Source organism: Pyrgilauda ruficollis, unplaced genomic scaffold (genome assembly GCF_017590135.1).
Source record: "Pyrgilauda ruficollis isolate IOZ18807 unplaced genomic scaffold, ASM1759013v1 scaffold91, whole genome shotgun sequence".
Taxonomy (NCBI): domain Eukaryota; kingdom Metazoa; phylum Chordata; class Aves; order Passeriformes; family Passeridae; genus Pyrgilauda; species Pyrgilauda ruficollis.
The window spans coordinates 2,199,410-2,219,128 of NW_024531155.1; the positions used below are offsets into that span (position 1 = coordinate 2,199,410).

At 41.7% G+C, this 19,719-nt stretch overlaps 1 protein-coding gene across 7 annotated transcripts in view; it reads right to left on the minus strand.

Moving 5' to 3' along the window:
- The window catches only part of ARHGAP24 (Rho GTPase activating protein 24), a 182,817-nt gene that overhangs the window by 18,855 nt on the left and 144,243 nt on the right, over positions 1–19,719 (minus strand). For 6 of the 7 annotated variants that reach the window (XM_041489217.1, XM_041489218.1, XM_041489222.1 and 3 more), the window contains one exon: positions 10,968–11,090. In XM_041489217.1, coding sequence (XP_041345151.1) covers positions 10,968–11,090 — 123 coding nt within the window. Of the gene's footprint in view, positions 1–6,853; positions 6,995–10,967; positions 11,091–19,719 lie in introns of those variants that run through there. The other variant, XM_041489219.1, reaches the window with a different exon arrangement.

Genomic DNA, 19,719 nt, shown 5'->3' on the forward strand with positions numbered 1-19,719 from the left:
ATGAACTGCAGGAAACCTGAATTCGTCCTTAAGCTCGGAAGAAAATGGAGGTTTTTTGGCAGAATTAATTTCAACCCTGATCTGAGGGTATCAGTGCTACCATTGGAATGACAGCTACTCTTTACAGCTTATTTTGCCTCTCCTTTCAAAGTGCAGAGCAGCACAATGATGTTCAGGCATGTCATCTGTGCTGGAAGCTCTCTCCTGAGACCACCACTTGCTGAACAGTACTAGGGCTGAAGGAAGGCAATTCAAGTTCTATATATAGCAAGACAATGAATAGTTCTAAGGCAGTCACGATCAGAAATTAAAGACCAAATGACTACCTCGCTTTTGCAATGACGTACACTGTAAAGTATTTAAAAAAAGGAGGCAGTAAATTGTGCCATTCACTGAGCACAATGCTCCTGCTAGTTTAAAAATATAAAATATTCAACAAGAAAAACACCATTGTTTTGGTTAGCTTTTTCTCAAAAAAAGCTCAAATTTGAGCTAGACAGCTTTTGCTTTTGACCTAAAAACTTAATTCACCCCAATATTTCAATTCAGATCAAAGCATTCATCCGGGTAACCTTTACTGTGTACATCTTTCCTTTAACAGAAAGATAACTTACAACTCAGTTGTAGGTAAGACAGCTGCCTTGCAAATGCTCAAGGATGTAGGGCAGGTCGCAAGCTACCCATATGGAAGGTCTGAGGTTTGTAGTTAAAAGCAATTATTTCTACTGTAGCAGAGGAAGTAACTGGAGAGAGTAAATGATGTCCTGCTAAGACATCCAGAGAGTCTCTGAGATGCAGAGCAGTGTATTTTGTGATTTCCATGGTACCCACACTTGGGGATGCCAAAAAACCAGCAGTAGGTAAGGGGAATGAACATCACTCAGTGACTCCTTATTGCACATGCTGTACAAAACCCAGAGGCCAACAATTAGCAGTTAAAGAAGGAATTTTTGCAATTTCAGAGTCAATCTTAGAAGACTACTGACAGAAGTAGCATCCACAAACTTTGGGGCCTTGAGGTTGGCAGAGGAGTTAAGCACTAAGGAGCTAAGTATGTTTTCTTAATTCTTGCATATCTTCCTAACCTTCTAAAAACTGACTATGGGGATGGGAGGAGTATTAATTGAATTGTGTCTCCTGTATTTTTCCAAGTCAAGAGTTGCAGCTGGTCGACACAAAGAAAATCCTCAAGTCCTTCCACTTGCTACACTCTCCTTCCCAAAGTAGTGGAATTAGGGAGGAAGGTCCACTGAAAGTCAGTTAGGGAATCTGTGTGATTATGGGAGTCTGGGGATTTCAAAGCTGTTAATGTAGGAGCAGGCTGCCCTTCAGTGCTCCCCAGTCTGTCCCTTCTCCCAGCTGAACGAGCCCCATTTTCTCTGCCTCTCCTCAATGGGCAAGTGTTCTAGCTCCTCAACCCCTTAGTGACCCTTTGCTCAGCTCACATTAGTATTATACCCACCTCCTGGGTTTGGTGAGTTTTTGTTTGTTAAAGGACACAATGTTTGGAATATGGTCTAAAAAATGTTAAGCAGAAGACATTAATCACTTTCCTCCTCCTGCTAGCTCTGCTTCTGCTGATACTGCCCAGACTGCTGTCAAATCTTCCTTGCTGCCAGGTCCACTGCTGGCTCGTGTCCACATTAATGTCCCCCCACAGGGCACCCAGGTCCCTTCCCCAGAGCTGTTCCCCTGGCTTTTTTCTTCTTAGATACAGGACTGGGCCATCCTACTCCAGTTTGCCCTATGAACATACAATCTAAGCCTCCTTGCAAGAATGCATGAGATTTCCTGGTTTTAAACACAAGACTTTTTGCCTCTTTTCAAACAAAATATGAGAGGATATTCCAATTATACCACCAGAATGTACACATAATTACAATTCATGCCCACTGACAGTACAATTAGCAGGAATAAGCTTTCTGCTACTGTTTATACCTTCTCACCATGCTAACTTTCCTTGATCAGTAATATGCATATTGCAGCTTCCATTTGTAGGAAAGAGTAAGTTCTCAGACCAGAGTGCTTCGGAACTCCTATTAGTAATGACACTACAGTCAAAATACATCACTTTCTATTAATATATTTTTTGATGCTGCCTTTTTTTTTTTGGTTCATTTTAAAATTGGTTTTCAAAGCACATCTAATAGATAATGAATAAAATCAGAATAAGGGCATTTTGTGCAGTGAGAGAAAAAACCCTTACTATATTATTATAAATTGCTGATGCATCACAATACAAAATGTACTGAAAACAGGTGGGAACCAGGAAGGACTAAGATGCCTGTAACTGGAATGAAACACTGTTTTTCAAATTGTCTGGCATTGGAATTAATCTCAGGAAGGCTTGGGTTGGTGTCTAAGTGTAGGCTGAACAAGATTCTCCAAAGGAAGCATTTCCTCCACCTAACAAACACAGAACGCTGCACCAGGCAGCACTTGGCCATGAAACGAATCAGTCATGATAAGCCTGCACAAATATTGACTTGAAGTTACAGACTTGCTGATGCCTTATGGCAAATGCACTCTGTTGCCAGGGGCAGAAGGGACAGAAACATGACAACTCTGCTTCCACATCATGTTGCCATAGCTTCTACCTAGCTCATCATCCTTCTGGTGTCTCCTGGGTAATTCATACCTTCTCCCACTGCCCCCCTCTAATGCTTTTATCCCCTCTCATTCCACAGCTATCTGCTACAGAGATGCTGCAGGTGAACAGTCTGCAAGCATTAAGAGGCTGACTATTTGGAAGCAAAGGCATTCCTGTGGAAACTGCAGTTCCATAATGTTTGGCAGAGAAAATTATGAACACTATCAGCTGTAATGGGTAATTACTTGCACCTCCTTTACAAAGAAGAAAGGAAAAGACAGTCCAAGTTGTGGAGACTAGATTATAACTAAAATCACAGAGATAATCTCAAATGCTGTTTCTTAGGAGTAAATTTCCACCACAGTAACTAAACAAGAACATCTCTGTTGGAGAAGGAAGTAGAAGAGAGCCCTCATAACTCACATACTAATCCAAACTCAAGTGGCTCCTGAATCTCAATGTCTCCAAAATCCAGAAATGCACAGATACACAAGAGCTGACCTGTGGCTTGGTTTATCCTTGGGATAGGGTACCAGAGGAGAAACAAATCAACAAGAAACCATGAGATTCAGAATAGCATTGGTTTAGCTTCCCCACAGCTGGTGGAAGGCAGGGAAATGCACAGGATCCAGTTCTGACCAGTCATTAGATTTAATCAGCAGAACTGCTTTTTCAGAGAGCCCTTGCAGGTCTGTAAAGCTATATCCAATTAAACCAAGATCACGCATAACATCAAAGAGGAAAATCACATGCTAGTAAAGGGCATGCTGAGCAGTTATTCATTAACTAGAACATTCCCGTGGCAGAAGTTTTGTAAACACTTTGAGAAACTGGGTTTCCATGCTTAACAGATACCCAAAAACCTTATGAAAAACACCACAGTGCTGTATGCAAATTCTGCATATGTCTTCTCAGGAGCTGTGGAAGCACTGTGGTTATTTTTCACGGTTCATAGCTACAGTTAGAATATGGCTTTAAAATCTAAGAACACTATTAGTCAATGATTTCCTCAGCTAACTGAACACAGGCAGGCATCACATCTAAAGTCCATGGACTTCTGATTCAGGAGGAAAAAAGGAGAAAAATCTAGGTGGCTATTCTACCCATAAGGAATGGCTTGAAATAAGGAATATCTCAAAAAAGGCCACTCTAGATCTACCACAGCACACACATTCAGTGAGCCATAAGGTTTCAGACAGCAAAAGGCACTGAGAGGTGATGTTTTCATAGATGGCCCACACCTCTACATGTGCAGCAAATGATCAAGGGAGCCTGGTGCTTCCAAAACAAGTTCTGGTTTTATGGGCAGTACTGATCAGAAAGGGTCAGTTAAGGTTGAAGGAACTGATCTCAGCTTAGAATCTGGACATGAATTTTTGAACAGCTCTTAATTCTCCATCAGTAATTCATTGACAGAAAATAACAGATCAGATGAATGGCTTTCAACAGTGGGGCTGGGAACAAAAGTCCTGCAATAACACAAAGAAGTGGATGTCATGACCACATAACACCTAGTAAAAAGCTTTTAATCATTATTTTCCATCACCTTTCTGCTCAGATGTTCCCCAGCAGTAAGTGCTGTTTTGAGTGGATCAAAGACAGGGAGTATTTTCTTCTTCCCTACAGAATTCTGTAACGTACAGGAGAGATAAAAACCCACCAAAACCAGTGGTAGCAGAATTTTGTTCCTGCCTGAATAATTTTCTTCTCTTCAAGACTTCTCCCAACCCCACAGTCAGTGTGATGCTGGCAGTAGAGAAAGTAAGATAAACTCCCACCTTGGAGTTTAGAACATTTGCACAACTTAATAATCTGCTTGCAAAAACAACTCTGATATAAGAGCAGAATTAGATACAGGAAAGGAAAGGAGATAATCTTAAAAACATCACCAGGAACTTGTCACAGTTGATCACATCAGAGCCTGCATTGTTTCTCTGGCCACAGCCAATGCCACCTCCGTCTCCACAACTGTGTCCACCCAAATTCACCACATTATCCAATGTTCTCAACAGATACTGCCTCGTCAGAAACTGCTTTCTCCATTGACCTTGCATGTTCTGTATGGAAGTTCCTGTGGTGGTACTTAAACAGAGAGCATCTGCTTCAAGCTGGACTTTAAAGATGCTTGGCTCTGTCTCTGTTCAAATGCTGCCCTCCGAGCTTTCACTTCTCCTATGACGTAACTCCCAAACCCCAGAAGTCTGGCATCTAATTTTTTGGTGCCAACCACAATGCAACTTTGATCTGCATTTCCAGGAAGGGTTCTATACCCGATATCACTGGTGAAGATGATGTCATGATTCTCTTATACTTCTTCCCATGACTAGCCAGTGGTTTTCCCTGCTAATTTTATTTTCTGCATCATGTTGCACAGCTTAGATCTAATTGATCTGCTTTATGCAATTATGGATTAGGTTTACAGGAGGCTAATTTTGCCTTTTTTACACTCAGGTATACAATCTGCAAATGAAGTTGCAATAATTCGGTAAACCAATTAATAAGACAAGTGTAGTTAGCCTAATGTGCCAGTGCCACGATAGCAAAGGCTTGACTGAGTCCAGTTAATGTCTATTAATCTCTCTATTGACTTCAGTGGGACATGGACCAAGTTAAATACATGCCCCAGCACTCCACAGCTCTGATCTAGGGGCCTTGACAGAAAATGCATATAAGAAAGCAACCAAAACAAATTTTACATAGAGGAAAGCAAATTAGCAGCACCACCTCTGTCATTCTGTCCTCTGCTGCTGGGCCAAGTGCTGCTGCTTCACTTGGGAGTTTTAGACATGCAGAGTTTCTGTATCCGAACACATGGGGGAAGAATCAACAGCTGAAGCTCTTCTTGGAGCAGCTAAGGCTGTACCGAGGCACAAAGGCAGCTGTCTGCAAAACTATCAGCTAATCCTTTATTCAACTTCCAAACATTTCTCAAATAGTTAAGGGTATAAATGGGGCACAGGCAGCTCTAATTCACACCGACACCTTGAAACGCAATACACATGCACATCCTCCTGGCCAGCCTCCAGCAGGACTGAACTCCAGCAACCAAGGGCCTTGGGGAGGGAGGTGCAGGGGGCAGACAGCTCCCAGTGCTACCTCAGCTGCAGGTGATAGCTGATCTCTGCAGCAGTTCTGCAGTGAGCCCCTCGCTGGCTGCGATCCTTCCTTCCAAGACATCGCCCCTGAGTGCCTGCTCGCCAGCCCTCGAAAGCAATGATGTCACTACACTGCTGCTGAGCAAAGGGAGCAAAGAGCTGCCTGGTCCTGCAAAAGGGCAAACGGGGGAACAGCTCAGCAAGGAGCAGCAGAAGGTGACAGAATTTGTGTAAGAATCAGTATAATTTCTATTATTTGCATAATTTGTAAAATAATTTCTCACGCTTCAGAAGAACATGACAATTTAGCCCTTTCACTTGGATTTCTCAGTCCAGCAGAGCTTTTAAAACAGCACTAATATCCATCTTTTCCCCCCACACAGTTTTTGTCCTTGTCGTGGAAACAGTTTCTCCTCACCCATCCCAAGTGCCCTAACACCTTACTATCACTCCTTGTACCTCTGCCTCAGACATGTGTTTCCCCTCCAGTGCCTGCAGCTGACATATTATGACATTCAGCCTCCTCTTTGCCCTCTTACCCGAGCATTTCCATGCTCTGCTTCAACAGGGGTATGTGCAAGGCAAAACAAAACTGGCTATAAACCTCTCTATGCAGCAGGTGAAAAGGCAAATGCAGGCTGCAGGGCAGCATGATGAAGTGGCAATGCAGCCCTTGCACCAGGACAGTGCATTGTAGAGCTACACTTCATTCCATCAGAAACCTCTGAAATCAAAGACTCAAGCTTCTGCACAGATTTTATCAACTTGCTTTGCTCTCTCTTCTCCTGCCCTCCTCCCACATAGACAAAATACAAATATAAACTCCCTTTCCTGATTTTCTGCCAAACAGGCAACTCAGAGCCTCACAGGTCTAATTCCCTCAGTGTTCTCACTCAATTCTGCTCAGAGGCACTGCAATGATCTTGTCTCATTCCACCTCATTCCTGCATTCATGGGCTATTATGTAGAGGAGACAGTATCCACTGGCCAGCTACAAACAAATGAACAAAGGAGTAAATAAATCATTCGTGGAATGTTGGCATTTGCATTGTTTAATGCCTTTTGTTTCGTTGCTCTCATCTGCCCCTGCACACAGAGCCCCCGTGACTTCTGAGAAGCCATGGCTTCTTCACCAGCACAGCAGAACACAGCGACAGAGCAGACCTACCTTTGCGGAAGCTAAAGCACCGCTTAATTCTCCTGTAAGTAGTTTTAGGAATGAAGGGAGCTGCTGCTAAGGCACCTGGGCTTCGGACTCCAGCATTTCTGTCTTCAGGCATCATACAGGCCAGAGCCCCCACGTCCCTCCAAAGCTCTCCTTTACCAGCAGCATCCAGACAAAACACCACGATTGCTCATCGTTACTGACTGCTGAAGAGTTTTTATAATAGTGTATTTTCCTCTGGAGCTAGGAGATTTGTGGTCTTCTAGATCTTGGGTAGGGCTTGAAATTATTTTGATGCTCTCTTCCCTGCTTCAGTTTTGCTTTGGGGAACAATTTCCTTCCATCTATTTCCTTTAGTTTCTTTTTTTTCCTGCAGTGAGACAACTGCCTATTATGCAATGTCACAACAAAAGAGTTTCAGCAGAAAGATGTATCTTCCATTCAAACAGAAGTGCCCGCATAGAAGGACAGGAGAAAGACCTCTTCTTCCCGGCTGGAACAGGAGGCTGAGTGGCAGAGACACTAATTCCACAGCAAAAGCTCAGCACTGTGCGGTGTGCAAGGGGAAAGAGAAGAACAATACCAAAAAGGCCACGGAACAATCCTTCAGGATACAACACTCCTCGCTGGCACCCTTTATTTCTGCAACCGAGAAGCAAAAATAACAGTCCCTTCGCCCGAAAGCCTCTTTGTCCATACCAGATTCCTCTCCAAAGTCCTTTTATACGGCCAGCTTCTGGTGTGATGCTCTCACGGGCTTCTCGCTTGTTTTATTGCCTTCCAACTACCAGGAGCTCTCCCGGGAGAGGCGCGTCAGATGCGGCAGCGGCGCATCCTTGGCGGCAGGATCCCGGGAGCTGCCGAGGAATCCGTGCCTGCAGCGGGGGATGGCAGCAGGGCTGTGCTGCTCCCGGCTGCGTGCAGCAGGTGCGGGCGGGACGCGGCAGCCGCAGCGCAGGTTTGTGTCTCCTCGGGTGACTTTGAGTTGACTTCAGGCTGTGCCTGTCATGTGCGGCGGCTGGGAAAGCGAACAGGCTGTGCCTGGCTCCTGCAGGAGGTGCCAGACCTTACACTATACCCCTGCTAAAATGCTCATGCTCCTTCTTCTCGCCTCCTCCCTCCCCGCTTACTTGCAGGCTCTGTAAAAAAATTGCCTTTTTAATCTAATCAGGAAGGGAATTTCATGTGCAAACAGGCATTACATGCCCTGCCTCATTTACATTTCTTTTCCCTTTCAGATTTTTCTTTCCACAGTCACCTTATTCTTCTGGTGCAAAAAACAACCTGTTTTTGATGAGCTTAGCAGATTCCCACCTGCCCCCCTCCCACCTTCTCCTTCCAGCAGAGGTTAACAAATAACAATTTAATGATAAGGTTAATTATTTACAGAGCTCCTCGCTCTGGTACCAGGAGTCTTCTCCTGCTGCCAGACAAACTTTAAATATTAGTGGCTCAGCAAGGCTTGTACACATCCGCTGCACACACACAGAGCTTACTTACAATGCTTAAAAGAACCAGAAATTCACATGTTACTCAAAGTGGCACTTGACTTGTGTGACACCAGGCTATTGTGGTTTACCATTAAGGACTGAAATTCAGGAAGCTGCTATAAAATGAGTGTTTTGATTAATTAGCTGTCTGAAAAAATTTTGGGTTGCAAGTAATTACTTGTTACTGGCTAGTCGTCATCATATGATTGCAACTTTCCTGTATCTTTTATAATATGTAAAACCATTTTTAACTTCAGCAGCTAGCGATCATAAAGGCAAGCTCTTAAGACATCTTAAGTCAGAAGTGCCTGTCTTAAGAAGAGCCAGACTGCTGCAGCAGCTGTAGCAACATCCACATAGCAAGGATAATAAAAATATGAGTGTGTCTGGTCATTCATAATTACAGAACAGTTAACAGGATTTATTTATACTTGTTAAGATAGCTCTGACTATCAAGTAGTGAATAAAATGGAGGACATGTTGGAAACTCAATTCTTAACGGTGACACATCCCAGGATACTGCCTTTGCCTTGTTATCACAGTCAAACCTTCTCCATGAACACTACACACTAAATTATGTTCCAGCTATTTTTGCGTTTTCCAGGGAGTTAACTGTTTGCTTCCCAATACAAACAACAAACAACGCTGAATCAGTATACTTGCTCAAGAAACCCAAAATTAAAAATAAGAACATACTTGGAAGTGTTTAACTGCAAATTAATTGGAAAGGTAATGTAAAGATTGCACCCCTCTAGTTTTATGCAAATCAGCAACAAAATCCTCAGCGAGGTGCTTCCCTCAGTAACTGGCATTAAACATTCCTGCAACAATGATGGTGTCCTGAGAATTTTCCTGGTGGCTGGAAGGATTCCCAGCTGCAAATCACAAATAGCTCTTGCCCTATAAAAGCAAATGAGGAGCTGGTGAAGAAAGCACAGGGTCAGGACTTGAGAGATTTGGTTTCTATTTGTAGCCCTGTTCATTGACTTGGGCTAGAATTTAGTTTCACCTAATCACAGCTCCCTGCCTGTGACATGTGGAGACACCTCCTCTTGCAGAGGAACAGCAAGGCTGCCTTTCCTTATTATCTGCCACAGAAAGATACTGTGGTGCAGGAAGCCAAGCGCAAAAATCCACAAAGATACTCTCTGAAAAACCCACTTCTGCTAAGCCTCCAAATTTATTACTGCCACAACAGCTCATGCTGCTAGTGGACTGGAGTAGGAGAACGCTGAGGAGCTCAACACAAGGCCTACTTTCTGCAGAGAAAGCAGGCGATGGGTAATCTTTGTGCTATATAAAAACCAGGTTTCTTACCTAATTACAGAAGACTGTGCTACTCATACCTTCCCTTTCCCAAACCAAGTCCACATACCTGTAGCAGTTCATGCCTTTTAAGATAAACCTTTCACTTTGTGAGTTTTGGGGTTTTTGGTATGTTGTTTTCTTTTTTTTTTAAGCACTCTAAGACCTACAGTCCCAGATTCAGGATTGTGCCATCTTATTTAACATAAAGGGCCACATGCCAGTGACATGACTGCTTTGCACCATCTTTTCAAGGCACATTTTCCCAGGAGAAGCCAAGGAGAAGCCAGTCATGTTTCAGAGATGCCAGGCAGGCCCTAGCTGGCCAAGTCCCTCAGTGCAGCCCACCAGTGAGGCCAAAGTCCTCTCCTAAACACTGTGTGACCTGAATAAAGTACAAAGGAAGATGAGTGGCTTACAAGTAAAGTTTTCTTTAAAACTTTCATTAGTGTCTCCCTCCTCCCTCCTGCGTTCTACCCAGCAGTTAAGAGAAAGAAATCAGCAATAAGAGTTTTCAGTGATAGCTGCACTTCTTGATTGTGAAACAGCACAGACAATCCTGCCCTCCTGACTTTTTTCCAGCAACCTGCAGACAAGAAAAATCATTTGCTGCAATACAAATGGTCTTCCACTGTAGGAAAATATTTCTGTCCTCAGAGATTTGAGAGCTCCAAGGAACAGACTGATTAACATACATACATTTTGTGCAAGTGTATCAATCATACTTGTATTATAATACAGATTATCACCAGAATAGTAATGATGAAAATTAATACAATAATTTGCAGCCCATTCAACATAAGAGAGCTTTTTAAAAAGATAACTACAGTCCCTACGATAAATTTTGGTCCAGTACTACTGAAATCATTGGAGATGCCAATCAAATTCCCACACTGTTAGTGCTAATATTCTGAGGCACAGCTTTATATAATACTATTACTGCTCTTAGCTGTCACTGGCCAGAGAACTGCTGACAGCTTTTCCAACAGGCATTTAAGAAACACCATGGATGGTTTTTCAGCTGGTGACCAAAGGAATTACCCTGCCTCTCCCTGCAGGAAAGCCAATTTCATACAAGACCAATCTTCAAAACTTCCCCTCACACTATCATGTGCTACCCTCATCAAGGGAAGTGGTTCCAGACAGTTCAAAGTCTTTTAACTGAGCCCTCTGCATGGACACATGTTTACTCCACTTTTCTGGAAAGATGTAGCCCATTCTCCTCTTTACTTCAAAGCTCTGGCTGCGACTCAGAGATAATGGAAGAAGCCCTGTGAGTCTTTGTGCATCTGTGAGCACTGCATGCTCCCCCTGTGACTCACCTCCTCCAAACGGTGCCCATATCACCCTGCGGATGGATTTCACCCAGTCCTCCATGTCATTCTGCGTGCTCGCCATGAGTAGGTAGGTCTCATGATTAGCTGTCATCCGCTCTCGGTCTCCTCCTGCAAGACAAGATAATTGCACTTAGGAACCCTTTTGCTTCCGTGCCCAGCCAAGGTCCTGCCAGTGTGGCTGCTGGAAGCACCAGCAGCGGCTCCATAGCACGCAGTCATGGATACTGTGCAGTGCAGTGCTTGCTGACAGACATGGCATGAAAAGAAGGTCCTGTAAGTACATTCACCATGAGATACTGAGAAGCTGTCATGCTTCCAAAAGGAAATGAGAGGATAAATGTCATCAGTAAACAAAAACAGCCCCATGCTGTTCCAAGAACCACAGGGGCCTGCACTAATCTGTAACTTGATACACGCACTGGAAATTTTGCAGCAGTTACTGTACCACGATGGAGAGAATAAATGCAGAGACTGATAAGGGTGCTTTGAACAAGTGGGGATGACTCCATTCTTATTTTCAGGAACACACTGTGCCAGATTCAGGGCAATAACACTTGATACACCCAAGTGCTGCTGTGACTCCCTAAGGAGAAGGCAGACGACACGGTACAACCCGCTGCCTTGGATGGGTCTGATGAGGATTAGATTAAAAGGGAGCACACTGCCTTTTTATCCTTTCTTTAAAGAATGGGCCCACACTAAGAAGGTCAAAACCAGAACTTGGCTTGCCACAGCTCCATGTTTTCAGACTTGTAGTACTGTTTAATCTCCATTCTAAAAGGTACCATGTTAGTGTGAGGGCACTGGGGATTCAAACCACCTTTCCAGCACTGCAGAATGCCAAACCCTTCCAGAAAAAGAGTGGCATTTTAATGCCCTTTCACTGAGCCAAGGGCATACACAAGTCCTTCACACACATGCAGTGCACCTAGAAATCCTGTCAGTCCTGTATTCACATCTTTCCAGCTTCTTACATTCCCATTTTTTATCCTAGTGATATCTAAAGTAAATATCTCTGCTCATTACAGCAGGAATACTGCTCCTGGGAGAGTGCCATGCTTAGTGCTGGGCGTTCAAACAGCTGGGATTTTAAGGAGAAATTTCTTAAGGACTAGAAAATCCTGGCCCAAGTATTCTGTATTAATCTACTCCTGCACACCACGCTTTACAGAACTAGGACACACAACTGTAAAAGGGACTTAACTGAAACATGATGAATGCAAAAGCCAGATATTGGCAGATTCCACTGAAAATTTATTCTTAAGGATTGCATCATTATTCAAAACTTAAATTTTAACTTGGAGGTAAACAGAGGTTCTGGTTTTCTACAGCCAAAACACAGCCATTCATACGCCCTATGCTCCCCAAAAAGGCATCAAAACAAACAATACAACAACCTGAACTACAGTACATTTTAGACCATACCACAGTTTAAAAGTCTAAAGAACACTGCTTTTTTTTTTTTTTTTCTAAGATATAGTAAGGATGAACCTATGTTAAGTGTCTATACTAGAGAAATATCAAGATTAATTTTTTTAAAAATCTTTTCAGTGACTAGCCCAAGGTCAGTACAAAACATAGGTCTTACTTCCATGCTATGTTCCATCCTTTTTACCACAGAGAATGAGGGTAAGGGGACAGGGAAGCATCAGAATCCCAGACCTTAACACTCCACATCAACCCTGCCCTGCAGAAAACACACAGTCAGACCCTGGCAACTTGCTCCCCATTTTTACCTTTTACATATCCATTTTGACCAGAAAAAGGACCGATTTCTCATTCAAGGACAAAAAGGAGATATGATACTATCTTCAGTTTACTTCAACAGGCCTATTTTACACATCATCTAGAGTTCTCACTCTAAAAATACCAAAAAATAAGGATAGAAGCATAAAACCTCAATATATTCTTTCAGCTATTAAATATAATGGTAATAATTACAGCACAGAGAAAAATAATGCACCACAATTGAATCCTTTCTGTGGCTTATAAAACCTGGAAAAATTATTCATCTTATCATATAGCACTGTAGCTCCTTTTCATTTCAGTGGACTAGGATCTTGCAAGGTGCCACACAAAAAAAATCCCAAAAATCATGCATAGACATAATATATATCAGATCCAGCAATAAAAAAAAAAAGTGGCGATGTGGTTTTTTCACTGAAGAGACCACAAAAACTATGACACGTGATGGTCCTCTCAGGTGCTGCCAGATTGATCCATATTCTTTTAATAGCCTGCATATTTAAATTCAACCGATTATGTAATACTTGCTTAGCAGATGATGTAGTATTTACCAAGGTATCATGTTATGACAAATTGGAGGGTGTTCTCCAGATAGAGTGGATTAATCCCAGAAGTCTAGCTAGCTTATTTACAGTGTGAATTCCAGAGCAGTACTTTAGCTCACGTAAACACCCACACACCCACTGAGCCAACACAAAATCAGCCTGATTTTGCAGAGAAGGAAAGCATAATGTTTGGTTACACTACCTTGTTATGAGAAAGTGAAGCTTTCCTAACAGAAAGAGCTTCATCATTTTATAGCAATTTTGGATGTACTTTGTAATTCACATCCATTTCTTTCACACACAATATTGGATCTTGCAGGGTTCTCCTACTTCTGTGTTAATGTAGATATTATTCATTAACTAAGGCCTCATTAAAAGATTTTTTTGGGACACAATAGCACTTCGATTTGTGTCTTATTGCAAATATTAATTTTTAGTAAGACTAAATTTTAAATGCAAAACTTACAAGATGAGACAAGAAGAAATTACCATTATTTGGAAAAGACGTAATCTCAGATAAGAAATATCAGAAAAACAAAAATAGAATTAGGACCTTTTTGAATCTTCAGCAGGTCTGCAGGACACTTGTGAAAGACATTGTTTGGAATATCCACTTCCACTCTTTTTTTCCTTTTAATATTTTTGTTATGATTAGAATGAAGCATGAGGAGATCACAATCTCCAAAAATCAGACATCTATTCATACCACAGATACCAGCATGAAGAACAGCAACTTGAAAATGGTGCTCAGCATGAAGTCACATTGCAGATGTGAATCCATACTCTTTTCCATGTGCAAACCACACCCTATTTTACCTCTATTGTTTTCTAGCTTCAGATTATGCCTTCTCGAATTTCCATGCCTGCATTTGCAGTCCAAAAAATGCCTGAGCCTGTGTGATGTGGCCTGGATGTGAAGAGCCAACTCAAGGGGCTGGAATCTGAACTCCACTTTTTCCCTATCTTTTTCCCTTTGTTACTTTGTAGGTGCCACAGGAGCTGGAAGGAGCAGAACCCAGACCACCTGACCAAAGAAGCCGACTCTGACATGTCTGAGATGAAAAGCTGCTGTTTGCACCACTGATGTGTATACCCCGTACATTCCAGCCTCTGGAAACAGCCAGAAGTAATTGGATCTACACTGTTTGGAGTCTCAGAATGACAGTGTACCATCACATAATGTTACTCCTGTGGCCCTAACCAGACCCTAATCCGCTTTATTTCCTTGGCAGCAGCAGGACTGAACTCTTATTCATTAAAGGGATCTATCCATAACACCCATACGGGTACCCAGCGCTCTGTCCTGCTGCTCAGGGGCTCGCTGACCCACAGAGTGATGCTGCTGGTACCCCCAGTACCTGCAAGAGATTTTAAGAACTCTTGCCAGCATCCAGGAAAAAAAACAAAACAAAACAAAACAAAACATCCAAAAAACAAAACAAAAAAACCCCTACAATTAAAATGCAAAGAGGCCAGTTCCTGCAGGGATCCACTCTGCAGGGGAAAAGAGAGGGACCAGGCTGTGCTGGCGATGCAGCACCACAGCTCCCACTTGGAGAGGCACTGGGAGCAGGGACTGCATTTAAGGGGAGAGTTTCCTGAAGGCTCAACAGCTCTGCAGCTCCTTACAGCCCATCCATTAAAGGACAAGGCACACACATTCTGGCATCCAGTCCTGAGAGGTGTTTTTACTGCTTTGTAGACCCTTCCTGTCTAAGCCAACACCTTTCCTTTACCTGGATGTACCCGGGCTGAACTCTGCACGAGGTACTGCCTTTGTCCTTTTAAAAGGATCTTGGATTTCCTGTGAACAGTGGTTCCAGCATTTCTTGAGAATGGAATGTGAAAGGATTAAATTCATACCAATTGTTTATGAGAGAATTTTCTCCCAGGAGGAACATCAAAAAACTAGGATTAATCCGATTTTTTTCTGAGCTGAGAATGTCATGGCCAACCTCACAAGAATATTCACATTCTAAACAAAAAAAGTAAAATAAAATTGGGGACCAATTTCAAAGTGAAACAGTTTTCTACTCCCTTGTGCATTTCTCTTAGCCACAGTTTCTGAAACCCTTTCTCTCTTCAGCTTGGGAACTGAATGAATATGAAAGGCAGACTGGCCTTACAAGAGAACTCACTGTGTTTTCTCTAGAAACATCCTCCTGCTTGGATGCTTTATATTTGTCTCCTCAGGAAAATGCTAAGATTTTAGTCTTCTGATGTTTCAGATGACTACACTAAATGCACCTCCATATGGTATTCAAACAGAAACTTCTGGCTACTCACCACCTCTCAGCACACTCTTCTCTGTTCAGGTGGATGGGAAGACTGTGTGACTTACAATTCCTGATCAGGACTCCAGTTAGCATTTCTTCACAAGCAAAACACCAGTAATCATGATAAAATTCACGGCTCTTCCACTACACTTTGTGTTCCTAAATTTTCCCCTTTGCTGCAAATGAACTGTACACTAACTGACATACTTAATCTATGTCTCTAGAAAAACCCACCTGGATTTACTTCATTAACTTTCATTTTAAGGCATTTGTATTCAGGCATTTTAATCTGAAGCAGAATTCATCTCAGCAAATTGTGGAGGCAGAATATTGGAGAACAAAATGAACAACCTTATTCTCCTTTTTTTCCTAATGAAGCTCCTTGTTTATTAAAAAAAAACAAACAAAAAAAAACAAAAAAAAAACAAACAAAAAAAAAAAAAAAACACCAAGACAAACAAAAACACACATAAAAAAACCCAAACAAACAAACAAACAAAAAAGACCAAAAAAAAACCAAAACCCAAAACATTTTGGTAACCCAACCTTAATAGTGAACAGCACTGCTTCTTTAAGCACAGGTCTGACCTGACACACTGATGTGCTACAGTTCAAATCCACACATTTGTCTTCCATATACCAAAGGTGGAAATTATGGGATCCATCCATCCTCAAGTGAGACAAGGAACTCTCCATCATAGCTGTTAAACTTTAATTAAATGGAAGAGCTATTCTGCTGGCCACTCCTTCTGTTCATGAACCCTGTGCACCTTGAGTGTGATGAAAATCACACATGACTTCTTTCAAGGATGATTTGGGTTCCTGCATTGAGCTGACAATTTATCCTTCAAACTGCCATTGAACTGGTAGATGAGTTTAAACACTAAAATGTTTTATGTTCATCCCAGCTGGGACACTGGAAAAAACCTAAATGCAAAAAGCTTGGTTGAAGCATAAGCTGAGCAAAAACAAAAGAAGGAGCTGCAGAATGCAATTGTATTTTAATGAGATTTTAATGTCTTCTTGGATCCAGGATCCATTGAGAACTTTTCTTCATAGCAAATGACAATCTGTGTTGAACGCTGAGCAACTGCTGCATTTCAAAAGACCAATTTAAAAACCAAAAGAGACAAAGCTACTTGAAATTTGCTCTCTCTGTGTTTGGGAGTTTTTCTGTTTGTTTATTTAGAATTCTAGAAAGCTTATTTATTCTGTATATGCCTAGTAATTGGTCCTGTTCTTCCACACTGTGTAAAACTTGACCAAGAATTTACAGCCTTCCCTCTCAGTTCATCTGAGAATGCAGAAAGAAGTACATAGCCTAAGTTCAAGTCACTGCCCTCTTATTTTTACTACAAAAAAGAAAGTCTGGACAACCAAGTTCTTAACAATCATGCAAAAACTCATGTCATCAGAAAAACACTACACAGTTGCATTACCTCTAAAGCCTTGATGACAGGTAATAGATTGGGTTGAGGGAGATCTACAAACTACAAACAAATTTCAATTACAATTTCCCAGGACTGCTCTGTTCTATCTGCTGTAATTGTTTGGCTCAAGGTTGCTTAGTCATCTAAAGGACAAAGATGTGGCTGGAGAAGCACTTGTGTTGTAACTGACTGATGCCACCACCACTGAGAAATCTCAGCTTTGTAATACAGATCAAAATCACCATTTTTTACTAGCAAACCACATCTGGTGCCCTATTAAATTTCTCTCTTCACAAAGAATTAACACATTTTCCTAGAAAGGGAATCAAGTAACTGTGAACAAGTCAGTAATGAGGATACTGCTTTTTAAATACTTCAGTACAAATATAATTTTCTCTTGCTCGTATCCAGCCAATCTTTTGCATTAATAATCTGCAACAGCAGTGTTCTAAAGTATGGGTGTATTTTTTTGAAGGGGGCATATTAGCTTTTCAGCATAAAAGCTGAAGCCTAATTTAAGTGCTAAGTGGCAAAAGATTGCTAACACAAGTACATTCCCTGGTGGGCATTGTGCTCCAGCACAATTTCCCCACTTGCAGAATGCCTGGAAGACAGCAGGGCTTTTTCAACAGAATGAGCTGTTTTCATGAAGCACTGAACCAGCTGCTGTCAGATATCTGAAATCAGGCTCAGGAAATGAATTCCTTATGTATAACACAATGAACACTCTGTACAGGTAGGTCTCTCATGTGCTGCAGGGCTACAACGGCAGCACCATCAGTCTGTAAGAGTAAATTCAGTGTTTTGCACAATAAAAGCATAAAAGCAGTGCCATATTTAAGCATTTTGTGTTTGCATAGCTGTAATTATTGCTTAAATACCTGAGCAAAGAACTGTGATGCTTGCTCATCAGCAGTTATAACTGTGTGAGAAAGAGATCATTAATGAGGAAAAGAGACATGAATTCAAATCATTCCTCACAATATTAGAGTTCCAATTTTTTCAGAGCCCTTTAATCTTTTCAGGCATGTCTCATTCTTCCCCACCCCCATTTTTGCTGCCCTTCCTTTATTCCTAATTTGAACTTCTGCTATGCTTCAAACAGATTTCACAATCCTCCACCTCAACCTCAGCCACAGATGCCAAGTGGTACCTATTTTATTTTATGGAGCCTGTTCACCCTACCCTTCCCTGGCTCTAAGATGTTGGTGACAACACAGTTCACTTCTGTATCTTGCCCTTGCCCAGTGCCATTCTCACTTGAAAAAAATCTCATCTCTCTTCTTGCTTAAGGCACACCACACCATACAGAACAGTTTGTTTACAGGTTTTAATACAAGTCCATCAATCTGTGTGGACCCCATCACAGCTCTGCACTTTACCAGCCCCTGAGCACACATTGCCTCTTGCAACGGAATTTCATGTGGGCTTTTTTTTTTTTTTTTTGATAGAAAGATGGGAAAAGAATAAATAAACAAAAGCCAAGAGATTTGCCATAAGAAATCCACTCCTCTATATCCATTACTACTAGGACTTGAGACATGTAAAATATTGATTCAGTTACAGAAAAAAAAAAACATTGCATGCCACATTTGTCTGTATAAATGTACAATGCTGTTACAGTGACCTACTTCCAAAACTTCAACAACAGAGAGCTTTCCTCTGAAATTTTGAGTTAAAGAAAGTAAAAATAAAGCAGAGTTTTGCCTAGTGCCACAAACTATTAAAAACCTACTGTGGCTTTTCTAGTTAAAACTTGTACACACAAAAGATATCAAATTGTCAGGGTTTGTTTCCTGGGGACAGAGACAAGACAGATTTGCTTTCTGAACAACAGCTTTGTTCCTATCAGACAGCAGGACTTGTTTGGGACCTCCTAGAATAAACAGCAAAGAAAGAAGAACATGAGTTTTTCAATGACCTGTGAAGGGAGGAGTTTGAGGGTCACATAATGTCAAACATCACTGGTAGTGCAAGAACTTGTGGATGACTTCACTGTTACCTGTTGTAACTAATTTATTCTAAGAGAAAAGCATAAATTCAAATTACTACAGCAACTTATTTTCTCTGCCCTACATGCCTCATCTTGAAGATAAATTTCCGTCATTTGAGAGTAAGAACCTTCTTTGAAGAATCTCAAGTTGGACACCAAAATGACCATTATGTTATTTGAAATGTGGCTGATCTCCAAGCTGATTTTAGGGGAAGTCTCTGCAAACATATCTATGCTTCTAAGGAAAGAGGGGGAAAACCCCATGCATTTGCTGTAGTCATAGTCAAACATGTAAAAAATGCTTTAAAAGAATTTGACTGTTAGGACTCTGTTTTTGGAAAAACAAGGAGCTTTTGCTGCTGGGGAAATGACTGCCCTGCAGTACTGAATTCTTTCTTTGCTCTTCAGCCTCTCATCATGAATTGCACTGAAGTGCAAACACTCAACCTGAAATGGATTTTTCTGAAAGGTCAGGTCCACAGCACATATTTGTATGGCATTTGATCTAGCAGGAAATTAAAACTTCTGATGATTTTAAGAAAGGAAGGATCAATACCTGAATGGAAGTCCTCAAGTGTAAATTCACCCAGGGACTGGCAGGACCTACCTGTATACACACTGGCTTGTGAACTTCAGGCTGCAAAGCCAGCACGTCAGGATGTTAGAGCAAGGTGGTCCGCAGAGACTAACAAGAACAACATTCAAAGCACATGCTCACTTCAGCTCTCAGCATTTACTCATTAAGCT